This window comes from Amphiprion ocellaris, chromosome 13, assembly GCF_022539595.1.
Source record: "Amphiprion ocellaris isolate individual 3 ecotype Okinawa chromosome 13, ASM2253959v1, whole genome shotgun sequence".
Taxonomy (NCBI): domain Eukaryota; kingdom Metazoa; phylum Chordata; class Actinopteri; family Pomacentridae; genus Amphiprion; species Amphiprion ocellaris.
In genome coordinates, this window is record NC_072778.1 from 13,495,544 (window position 1) to 13,508,307 (window position 12,764).

Below are 12,764 nucleotides of genomic sequence, written 5' to 3' on the forward strand. Positions count from 1 at the left end.
TCTCCTACCCCTCCAGCACTTGTTTATCGCTGTTTTGATGAGGAGAGGAAACAAGATCAACTGCTCTGCAGGATAAACAGAGATACCACACGTCTTTCCAGGTTATCACAGTTCAAAGGATTTTTCCTACCTGGCCTGAGGAATGGCCACTTCCATTGATGCTCACGGTGTGAATTAATTCTTTTTGTTACTTATCAAAGAAATGCAGGAAAACTTCACTCCTGCAGCTGCTTATTTTCATTTCAAATATTCGCCCGTTCATTTAGATCCGTGAGTTGCTATTCTGGGGCGGAAGAGAGCGAAAAACCAATGTATGAGGAGTGTTTGGATTGGTGACCTGAAGGAATAGTTCTCTCCAGCCCAGACTGAGGCTCGGTGTCTGCTGAGGACACATGTATTACCAGTGCCATCTTGTGTAGAGGGAGGGGTACTGCTAAATATATCAAAAGAGGTGATGTATTTTGGCCTTGTGTTTTGTTTTGTTTTGGTTTTTTGAATGTGAAACCATGCTAGACCTGCTGTCCCTAAATAAATTCTCTCTTGCTTCTATAAAACAAACCTCAAATTTTAAGGTGATCTATTTCAAACTAACCTCGGCTGTGTAAGCTAACAGACATCATGAAGGTATGGTGGCCATGGGGTTGCAGTCATCAACTCCTTTTCTACGTAATGTTGCAGTCACTCTGGTGACCTGATGGTTAAATAAGCTCTCCCTGTACTGTTCCTGCTACAGGCTGGAGGCACAATAATGTCAGCCGTCATCCTTCAACTGCTCCCACTGTGAGAGGCAGCATGGCACAGCAGTAAACACCCGCGCTGTGTCAGTGGCTGCAGGCGACACAGAAATAGTACTCCTCTCCCAGGACCCAGCTCTCTCTCCATCTTCAGGGTCTCTTATTCACCAACCAAAGGAATAGCACAGACGTAATGGCTGCTAGTAGCCTTTTATTATTTTACTAATCCATAAGAACGTCCGCTTACCATATGGCAGGTGATCGATGAACCGCTCAGCAGAAATCAAAGTGTCTGTTTGGATGTACTGGAGGGCGGCTTGTTGCTGAACGTGGAGGTCGTGCAATGATTTCATTCTCATTTCAAGCAGTTTCCTGATTCGCAAAAGGCTCAAGAAGACGTTCGCTGGACTGGAGGAGGTTGTAGTGGTGGCTGTGGCTGTGGCTGAACCTCGTGGCCTCATTTTTCTGTGTGTGTTTGTGTGTGTTAACCCTATGGCAAGACTGGATTGTGTGGTACACAGCTGTGCATGTGGGTGTAGACAGAGCAAGGCACAGTAGGCAAACCCTGCTGCCAGAGAGCTTCCTCAACACCACCCTCCTCTTTCCCAACCCTCAACACACACACATACAGAGTCAATCCAAGCCACTGCAATCCCCAACACACACACACAGACTCCCCATCCTCACACACATAAACACATCAACATAACACATGCTGTAAAAGAATCAATCCAGTCAGCGTAGCCCTTTCTCTCACCAACCGCAGCCACACACACTCCTCACTATGCAAGCTGTGGTGGCAGACTCGCCTGTCTTCAGCTCTGGGCATGTCACAATACTAATGTATTCATCCACCCACAGCAACTGCACAAGCAGTGCTGTTAAGTACAGTCCAATCAGTCTCTGGCCTACTAATGGCTCCCATCCAGTTTCCTACAGTAGCTTTTTCTCTCTTCAAATGCCATGTGATCAAATGCTGCCCAAAGCTGCAACAGCCCCACAATACAACTTTGAGTTTTCAAGGCAGAAATAGTTTCATTATCTCGACAGTAGAAATTAATGGACTTAGTAACCCCTCACGAGCTATTTGTTTCCAAGTTAATTTGGTTTTCTATTTTAATTTTTCAAAAATGTCTTGTGTGACATTTTATCTGTGCCTCACACGGTTCCCAAAACCACTTTGCCTCCAACAAAACAACAAATAAAATAAAGACGATAGTCAACGGAGAAGATTTTGTTTTTAATTAGCATCTTGACTTTTTCTTAAAAATCTATTCTATATTCAGCATAAAGGAAGCCATTGACAACCCAAGACAAAAGAAGCAACAAAACGTAAGCAATGGACATACCTCAACATTTCACAGACAACAGTGCTTTACGGAAAAACGCAGGATACAGGAATATATACAAAGCAAAAATAAGCAGCAACTCCCCACCGAAAAACTGGCTGATTTTTAATGCAAATGTAACCCAGTGTAATTATTGATTGTCAAAAAATTTGCAAAAGCATGTACTTAAAAAAACAGGTATACATTCAGAGTGTCTTAGCAGACCCAGAGCCCTTTGGCTGATGTGGGGTTGTAAAGTAGCGTTTAACTCCTGTCCTTAGGTGCCACTGCAGATGGAGGTCAGTGTGTCTGAATGTCCTCACTCTGCAGCTACAGTCCGGCTGGAAAATACAACCAATTTAACCGTGATACCACTCAGGATCAATATGGCTTCATCCCCAGCAGGACCGAGGGGCCAATCGGATGGCTGGCCTGAGAGGTTCTTAACAAAGTGGGACAGCAAATAAAGAAGGCACAGACTTGACTGACCCAAGAGCAGGAGAGGAGGAGGAGGTGAGGAGGGACGCCAAGACGAGGAGATGAGGCGAGAAAGGAAAAGAAGGGGAAGGAGCAGAGTTTTACTAACAGCACTGGTACCTCTTTGTACCAAACAGCAGAAGAAACTTGATTTGACTTGAAGACATCGATTGGTACAGCTGATACTTTATGCAAAACACACAACATGATATTTTTGAATGCACAGCCTCGACTGCTTGACTGTTGAAAAAGGTAAAGAGGTATGTCCACTGAAACGAAGAGCACATTCAGTACATGTTTAAATCAGACACACAACAGAGGATATCCACAATAAAAGAATATACCAGTGGAATAATGATGCTGCACTGAGCACTCGAGTCCAAAACTCAAGAAAATACCAAAGCCGATTATATGGAATGCTATACAAATGAAAAATGTTGGTCTTACAAAAAAATCACCGAATAAGCTTCCTGGTATTAACGTTCATATTCTTTGTATTTTCCCTCAGGTTTACACATGTAAATAGAAAACAAATGTGCCTTTTTATACAGAATTTAGTAATTCACAAAATAAATAAATTCCCTGTGGCCTTAAAATTGAATCTCAAATGTATATTATATGTATATATTTATATATATAGATAGATTCATATATATATATTCCATTTTATATAAACAGGATTTAAACCTTGAAGCCTCTGAGGCACAGACTGATAAAATCAGTTTTATCCTGCGTATTCTTTCTCCATTTGTGCCTCCCTATCTTTCTGTGCCTCCGGTCTGCAGCTCTATACAAACAGTTTTGATGTTACACTGTCCTTGGTGGACAGAAAAATGCCCATTTCCATAGTAACACAGTGTTTTAAGGCCAGGGGTAATAGAGAATGGATGCATACCTATGTTGTTTATATGAAAATAAATGAGTAATAAGTTCTTGAAAGTCTGAAAGTCTGGAAAGTCATTTAGTCCATTTTTCATTTTTTCCACAGACACTTCCAACAAAGACTTGAGCTCTTTGAACCTCCTTTAAGGCACTCTTCAATTTAGCTTGAGATGTGTGTTCTTTTTAGCAGATTGGACACCATGACACAACATCCATTCCTGTTCCATGGAAATACAAACCTATATGTGGTTTAAAGAAAATACACACACTCACACTGTGCACATTCTCAGACTTGTCAGCACCGTTTGGCATTCAGTCCCCGGTTTTGGTTTCATTCATTCTCTTCTTTAAACATATTACTCCAACGAGATGTAAGCTAAAAATGACTAACTGGCACATTTGGTACACAGGGATCCCTGGTTCATCCAATGGCTGCTCTCCTAAAGGGGAAGGCATATTGTGTTGTGTGTGTCCGTATCTGTGTGTGTCAGGGTTCATGTCTACAGATGATAATCCCAAATCAGAAAAATTACTTTTTAAAAAAACTAAACACTCCCTTGATTTCTAAAATTAGGCACGTGGTCACAAAATATGTGAGTAAACAATAAATCCTGAGGCTGAACTGACCAACCTTTAAGAGCAATGATCCCTCACTTCTGATCTTTGATCAGATCACTGTGTTAGGAAAAGAATATATTAAGTCTGTGGTCAAAATGGATTCAATTGTTGTTTTTGGTTCAGCTTGTGTGGAAAAGTCCTGCAGCTCTAAGCCTCTGCAGACTCTGTCTTTATCTGGATAAAGTTTGCAGGCAGCTGGACAGAGAGGGGCAGCTCCTGCAGGCCTTTGATTCCCTGCTCAGGCTGCAGGGACATCTCCCCACGCACTTCCAGCTCCTCCACTGGGGTCAGACCCTCACTAGGGCTGCTGCTCTGGGAGGAATGTCCATTAATTATAGTTTCACTTGCAGCCTCTTGGCCCTGGCTTTGACTGGTATCAATGATCACAGTCCTATACTGCAGCTCCGCCTCCCCTGCCTCCATCTCTTCTTTCTCAAATGTATGTGCCGCCAGTGATGGATCACCGTTCACCATTGACTGAAAGTAGCTGGGGTCCAGCATCTCCTCTTTGACCTGCAGCCCAGAAAGGTCGCTGGATTTGAGCACCGTGGCAATTACAGTGCCGGGCTGCTGTGCCACCATGGTCTGCCCACAGGTGGTGTTGATGGTAACGAGGCGGGGAAGACTGTTGAGGTTGGAAGCAGTGGAATTAATGACTCCTGGAGGGGAAGTGCAGGAGGAGGAGGCGGAGGAAATGGCACAGGAACCCAGACTGGTGACCAGGAGCTGCTGAGGGAGGCCGTCCTGCAGGCTGTTGGCCCCACCTGCTAGAGAGGCCGTCTGGATGGTGAGCACATCTTTTCCACCTGCTGTCGTGGAGGGCATGGTGTGGAGAATAACCTGAGGAGGGGAGGAGTGGCTGGAGTCCCCATTGGCCAGAACAGTGGCGAGGGGAACAGACTGAAGGGAGCTGGAAGATGTCAGAACCATAGGAGTACTGATGGTCCTTAAAAGACAAAATGAGTTGAATAAGTACTAGAGGTTTTTTGCATTCTTTGACAGAGCTGCTGTAACTGCACATTTAGTCTTTGAAAATAGACAATTATTTTTAATGGCCCCCTGCTGAGAGGGTTACCCAGCATACAGCTATGATCCTAAACAGCAGAACTAATGTCCTTATTAATATAACAAACGGCACTGACAGCTGTACTTCAGAAATTATTATTCTCTTCAATTTCTAACTGCAGACAATGTTTAACAACCCAGAAAATGTCAGATGATTGATAGTAAATTGCTAAAAACAAGCAGTGGAGTCAGTGCAATAAAATGCCAAGGAAACCTGTATAACAACAAAAAAAGCAGTCTATAAAAAGCAAATATGGTGGAACGATTTCCTAACATCAAAGAAAAAAGGCAGCCAACCCGTACGTCTAAATCTCACTAATTAACACAGTGACACATTACAAGTCATTTGTTTGATCCACACAAAAAAATAAGTGTAAAAATACATGTTGTGATTTTCTGGGGAGTTAAGTGCTGTGACTGTTTCTGGGCTGGAAAAAGTGACTTCCTGGAGTTTTGTCGTGGGTTGCCAGGCAACCAGCTAACCGGCATCTAAATGTATACACAAATTCATCACACAAACACACGAATGTTGTTAATCTTCTCTTGACAAGAAAGTAAACAATCATCAAGTAAACAATAACATAACATTACCGACCAGATTATTTTTAGAATTAGAATTTTTTTTTTCCTGGGGAATAAACTATGTATTTAGGACAGTGTTCATAAACTATATCCAACATATCCTTGACCTTTCTGTGCTGCAATTTTGTGTTACTTGTCTGCTGATATTTGTAGATAGATAAATCATCCATCCATCCATTATCTATACACCGCTTAATCTTCATTAGAGTCGCAGGGGGGCTGGAGTCTATCCCAGCTGACTTGGGCGAAGGCAGGGGACACCCTGGACAGGTTGCCAGTCTATCGCAGGGCTAGATAGATAAATCATCACAACCAATTTATCCTTCTAGCTCTTGTTTGAAAGATCATCAGAGAATGACATTTTCTAGCACCTACTGTGGCCACATTAAGTCAATGGTCCTTCTCAAAAGACTTATGGCATTCTTCAGTGTGGAAAATTCTAGTGAAAGACTGCACAGTTCAAAGAATGTGTGTTTCTCCTACCTCATAGCTTGTGCTGTATCTTGGACACCCGAAACGTGGTTGCTTTGCAACATATGAACAGACTGAAGAAGCTGCTCAGCCTGGCCACCGTTAGCTTCCTGGTACAGATAGTCATCATTAGGCTCTTTCTTCATCTGTTTTACTGAGACATGATGATGACCATGACCCCTTCCATGCCCTTTGGACCCTCCACGGACCACAGACCGCCCATTGGTAGATCTCTGGTTCCCGTAGCCAGTATTGGCATCAGAGCCTGTATCTTCATCCTCAATCACCACTAGATCAGTTGGCATCTCCTTAAATTGATATACCAGCCGCTGCCCCTCCACTTTAGCTAGGATGCCTCTTTGGTAGTAGTACCTAAAGGAGAAAGTAGATAAACAGCTGTTCAATACATTATAGATATTATCAATATTCAAGTTTTATAAGCCTCATAAAATTTTTAACTGTCATCCCACCATTGTTATGAACATATCTATGGATCCATGTCTTTGGGGGTTTAGAGCTAAATGAGAGCTAATGTGCATGAGAATGACACTTTGGAAACTGGTGCTCCCTGGTATGATACTCTTACCTGAGAGCTCTTCCCATAGTCTCATAGTTCATGTCAGGCTTGTTCTTGTGTTTGCCCCACAACTTTGAAACAGCCTTCGAGTCGACCAGCTTAAAGATGCCTTTCTCCCGCTGTGTCCACTTGATGTATTTGGGACAGGTGTTTTTATCCTGCAGTAAAGCCAGAAGGAATTCCCACAGGTAGATGGTGTTGCCTGCAAATTGGGGAAATAATTTAAGCCATGTTATTAACATTCAGGTACATCAGAGATTCATGGAAAAGCCTTTGAGCTGTGCTATAGACATCTATAATTCATTTAGCAATTTAGTTTATATATGGAAGCCATGGGGTTACAGCAGAAACTGCTTTTCTTACAGCTACTGTTGTGTCAGTTGTGTGTGTACATGTGTGCCTTGGACAGAAATTAATTATACCAAGCCTGTGAGTAGATTATTCTAATTTGTGAGATGCTTTGGCCAGAAGTGGTTAAAAACAGCAACGCTCCCAGTAGTCACTTGAATCCCAGACACAATGACAGAGTGATGTATATGTGTGCAGCTGAACCTGCCGTCCCCAGCCCCCTCCTCTTTGTGTCACACTGTATGGTGCAATGAGGGTCCACATCGAGCAGCACTAGTCTGCTTCTATCAGTAGAGCATCAATGTGCCCTCCAGCCTGCAATCACTTCTGTTTCCCTGTGAAACACAGCACTCTGAGATCCCCTCATCCATTAACTCGCCCAGATTCAACCCCGCTGGACTGCAGGGGTTGAGGACTGCTGTTTGCACACTCCACAGGAGGAAACAGAGCGTACACAAGAGGAGGAGAGACCTTGATTTTTATTGGCTCATTACAGAAAAGTGGACTAGTTAGTGAGGCTTACCTTTGCCCTCTTTGCTCTTCTTCCTGAGTGGCAGGTTAGGGGTGGTGATAGGAGAGCAGGGACGCACCGCCCGCGGCTTTCGCACTATGATTCAAATTGAGGGGTAGTGTGTTATGAGGTAGAAGGCCACAGTGAAACCATCTAATTACCTACAACACTGAATTTTTACTAAGAGATTATTTCTGTGGTGTAGCAAGGAGAAGACTGAAAACAGTGTTACCTTTGGTTTTTTTCTGAGTTTTTAGGGGACATTTTTGGGGAATCTCATCCATAGATGAAGTGTCCTCATCCAGGGACATATCAAGGGTAACGCTGTCTATGTGGTCAGGCCTCAGTGGGGTATATGTCAGGTCTGGCTCCAGCAGAGTACCATAGGTGTGAACTTCACATAAACAAGAGAGATCGAAATGTAAGATCATAACAAACCATAAGGAGCATGTGTCTCATGCTCCAAATATGACCAGTGCAAATGAAAACAGAAATATTTGTCACAACAAACACAAAATGAACTTACTCATTCGTTTCTCATCCAAAATGTTGTTTGGAGACTCCATGTTCAGAAGAGCCGCTGCAGCTTCGTTCGTCTCCATGCTGTCCTGTGTGCCTGGGACTGTTGTTTCTGTCCACCATATGACAACATATTCATCAATACGAAATCCTTGTAGGTCAATATTTTGCATGTGGTATCTTAGTACTTCTGGTCTTAATCAAATAAGGTTGAATTACTAGCATGACAGCAAGGCTCATTTTTATATCGACTGGCATTAACTAGGTTAAATAGTAACACTGTGATCAGTTTTACTGGTGCCAAGGTAGGTTTGCACGAACAAGACTTGTTTTGCTGCTGGGGATGTAAAAATGAGGACAAATAGGAAATAGGACTCTTAAGACATGCAAAGGTACAGATTAGGTCCATAATTTACCACTAATTTTCAAGAAGCTTCCTAGAAAGAACAATTTTATAAAATTGAAGAAAATGGGAATTTAAGGAAAAAAATCCATTTAAATGCAATTAATTATTCTTTCTTCATTCACGGATGATTGGAAAAGACATCCTTCATGCATGCTGAATTGTCAGCGTGCATGTTTTGCATATTCAGGTAACTTACTGTTCACTGACTAAATACTCTCCAGGTTATGCTTTTGAATAATTGTAATTAATTAACTGGAAGTGTACCAACTGAAGCCTGTCTCTGTTGTGAATCCGAGCAGATTTTAAATAGTAATTTGTCTGCCTTGCGTGCTCTGCCACATGTTTGTAAAGTGTTGTGAACTCGAATTAAAGCTCTGTGTATTGCATACAAACGCAAAAGGTAAGACATGTTTACCTGAGAGGTCCACTCCTCCCACCAAGATGGATGGCTCCTCAACCACATGGAGAGTGGTGTCCACCATGATGCCGTTAGTCACCTCATCTGACTCTAGGCCCGAGTAGACCTGCAATAGATCGGCTGCAGGCACCTGCTCAACAATCACCGCTGGGAATACTGACGGGTCATCCAGCTGAACAGAGAGAGGACACACGGAGATAGAGAAAGGTATGAGATGTTGTAACACTCGAGATATCACTGGGAGGGGAGGAACTGGCAGCCTGTTCTAATACATGTGTGTATGCAATAAAAATGCCATTAATTCCTCCACTACACATCATAAATGCAATATAAAAACCAAGATGACATCAGATTAATGGTATAACCCAATTTGGTCTTTTATTTTTATTGCCTTGTAAAATATTGGAGATTCATACTCAATTTTAGCTAATGTGGAGGCACATAGCATGGAGGAGAGCTCATTTCTGTGGTGTTGCAGCAGTCCACAGGGACCTGCTGAAGAAGACAGGAGCCAGCTGTTTGATCTGGCCTACTTCTCCTGAGAAGTTAATCTTGTGCTCAGAAATTATATAAGCCCAAATGAATGTTAATAGATCAGTCATGAATTGCAGGCAAGCACCCCCTTCATCATGTCCTAAATGTGTTTTGGGAATTCTAACCTTGCCATCTCATTTCAGGCGTGGCGCAGACTGATGCAGGAAGGAGCGATGGGACAGAGGGAATAACCGGAGCATGGGCCAAACCATTGAGCAACAGCTAAAAAGCCCAACATACTTGAGAGCTCCTCAAACACAGACCATGTCAAGAGTGCTCAAAGGGGGCCTGGTTCGTGTCAGTGGGAGGGATATCGGTACTAATTCAGCCCTTCAAATAAGTAAGTCATACAATTCTCTGAAAGTGGCAGCTGTGTTTCAAGAGTGCAAAAAACATACAATGTGAGAGGCAGATGCAGTTCTGATTTAGAAATCATCAAATTAAATTACAGTTTACCTGCCATCAGATTAGTTTTTGGTTTTGTAAATGAAAAAATTCACCTGAGGTATTGCAATGCTGCACATGTAGGAGTCAGCTGATCACCAGCAGATGGCAGCAGACTACACTTCAAAAATGCACTGAAATCACTTCTTTTCCCATGTTACTGCCAAACAGCTAGTACATCTGCTTTGGTTATTTCAGGAATGGCTTCTAAATGTCAGTGTCTAAACGTCACTGAGACAAATAAAGACATTTTTGGGGAAATATTTATCTTAACAGCACTGTTCCTCCCACTAAGCACATAGGAAGTGAATTAAATTTTTGAAAATCTTTTCTGAAGTTAAAAGAATGCCACTGAATGAAGTCAAATACGTTCCAAATCAAAGCTGAACATCCTGTCAAAGCCTGTCTAAGCACCCTGCTGAATGGTGACTGTACTCGGAGTGACAGAGATGTCTTACAAAACTGTTGCATACAGAATCCACAAAAAGCAAAGAAATCTGAACTAGCAGCCTGTTCCCTCTTCAAATACACATGTACTATGTTGTTATTTGTTTAAATCTTAAACAATCAATTAAAATCACATTCTTACAGTGATGACCTAATTAAAGGGGAACATAACAGACAAAAAGGTGCAGCAGGAGGAACATGAATAAAGGCTTATCTGTCTCTTTACACAAGTGTCCATTGTTGGTTTGGACCTCTGGGGCATACCAGGTGTCCAGGCCTTGAGCTGGGGGTGGGAAGAGGGGACATTCGAGTGCATGGCTACATACCCATTTCAGCTACACTTTAACCAGGAAACTAACAGACCGGTTCATTATTTGGACATGGTGTTGAATGGTTAGGACTCCTTAGCAGCACCAGTAGTAATTACCCAGGATTGTATAGTAGTAAGTGTATTTGAGGTTGGTGTGAGTCCACATGGTTTCACATGACATCTATCATAAGTTCCCAGATCAAAAGCACACAGCTTGTGTCATCTCAGCAGCAAAACTGTGAGGCCTCCTGGGGCTATTAAAAACCCTGACTTTTGCTTTGACTACAGACACTATCAGTGCCTCACTGACATAACTGAATGTTTCACATTAATCAGTCTTTGGTAGACATATTATCAGATAGCTAGACAGTGAGGCTACCACATTTCCTCGGTTGGACTTAAATGATGTTTGCTGTCCTTGAGTGAGAGTCAAGTCTGTGTGGTAGCAGACAAAGGCATTTTGACTATTGGTCTGTTGAGCTCCTGAAACAGCAGCACTCTCCAGCTCCTCCTGTCAAATGCAGAAAGCCTGAATCCCACACTGTGTGCTGACGGAGCATGAGACACGTAAAGCTGCTGTCTCTGCTGCTGTTTTGATGTTAAATGGATTGTGTTTTTGCTGGGAATGCTTCAGACCAGTCTTGCATTGTCATGCAAACCACGTGATGGTTTGCCAATTTGACAAGCATGTTGCAATACACACAGAAGGAACTATCAAAGAGAGAAACCGTTGAATAAAAGTATAAAATAGGGCGTCCACCATGTAACACAAATTGTATTGAACATTATAGGCATTTCAGCTGCTTCTTCCTCTTTGTTGACATGAATAGTGTTTCTAGCAGGGAAACAGGAGCGATAAAAATCAGGCTGATTTGCATTTCTGAGTTCCCTATTCTGCCTTTGAAAGCAACAGCATCTGTGCCGGCTGTTCCCCCACTCCCCACTCTCTTCTGCTTTACCTGCCCAGCCACAATGGAGTCCAACTGTCTGTACACTTTCAATATCCTCATCAAAACAGAAAGTGCAGCTGCCAGAAACGCAATAGATTTCATCATATTTAAAAGTGGCTTGTTTATCTACAAGACAAATGCCTTTGTTAGAGAAAATTCAGAAACTTTCTATCTCAGATTAGGAAAACAAGTGTGCATGGCTACCCACAGTTGAATCAGCGCTTAAAGGTGTTGAAAAACACAAAGCGCAGTATCATGCCGGCATCATTACGTGATACACCTTCAGGAGCTACTTATTGACCTAAAAACCAATATAGCAAGGCTAATCATTACAGAACCTGCTGTATGATTTCAACCAGCCCTAACAGTTGTATTGTGGCCAGATTAAACCTATAAACAGCCAACAGAAACCAAATGGCCGCTGCAGTAGTGTGTTGTTCTTTTTGAGGGTATTTCCGTGACTTTGTAAGTAGGGGCAAACTGCCTGCGTAACAGGCTCTGTGGGTGCAGCAAGGAACAAAACTGTAGCAGTGGAACAATGCAAGACTTTAAGCGGCACTATCCCATCCCTTCCAAGCAGCCTTGTAACTGGTCCATCAGGTTAGACCTGATCTGGTGCTATTCAGGGATCCAGTGACAACGTGTCACTCTAGATACACACAAACAGATACCAGTACACATAAACACACATACATCTAAACTTACAATCAAGCCTGTTCCACAAGATTCAGACCCGGGTATGGGGATGAGATAACTGCACACCTGACCAGGCAATGAAAAGACACAGACACAGATTCACATCGTATACACAAGTAACCGTTGTGCCATAAACACATTCAAGTCCAAGCCCCACCCGCTCCCTCCCACGCATCCTAACCTCGCTACAGGTTTTTCAGTCTTTCCATTTCTGTGCTCCCAGCAGCCCACACTCCTCTTCCCAGACCTTCTCTCTGCTCCATCCTCCTCCCTCCCTGTCTCATTTCCCAACATATTGTCAGAGTTAAAGATCACAGGCTAATCCAGTGGCCGTGCTGTTTACACAAGTTTTGTTTATTTTCAGAAGTATTACATTTATCACCACGATCACATGCAGTATGTCACGTTGAAAAGGACGGATGATCACACGCTGGTACAAAGGTCTTT

General features: G+C 42.7%; 1 protein-coding gene across 4 annotated transcripts in view; it reads right to left on the reverse strand.

The window, feature by feature from the left end:
- Window positions 1-1,953: 1,953 nt before the first annotated feature.
- elf1 (E74-like ETS transcription factor 1) overlaps window positions 1,954-12,764 on the reverse strand; it is a 39,306-nt gene continuing 28,495 nt past the window's right edge. For 3 of the 4 annotated variants that reach the window (XM_023272662.3, XM_023272661.3, XM_023272663.3), the window contains 8 exons: window positions 12,327-12,383; window positions 8,934-9,108; window positions 8,120-8,224; window positions 7,826-7,987; window positions 7,606-7,689; window positions 6,744-6,936; window positions 6,170-6,529; window positions 1,954-4,985 (listed from right to left, as the gene is read on the reverse strand). In XM_023272662.3, the coding sequence (XP_023128430.1) occupies window positions 4,187-4,985; window positions 6,170-6,529; window positions 6,744-6,936; window positions 7,606-7,689; window positions 7,826-7,987; window positions 8,120-8,224; window positions 8,934-9,108; window positions 12,327-12,383 (1,935 nt within the window). In that variant the 3' untranslated portion in view covers window positions 1,954-4,186. The remainder of the gene's footprint in view (window positions 4,986-6,169; window positions 6,530-6,743; window positions 6,937-7,605; window positions 7,690-7,825; window positions 7,988-8,119; window positions 8,225-8,933; window positions 9,109-12,326; window positions 12,384-12,764) is intronic. The other variant, XM_023272664.3, reaches the window with a different exon arrangement.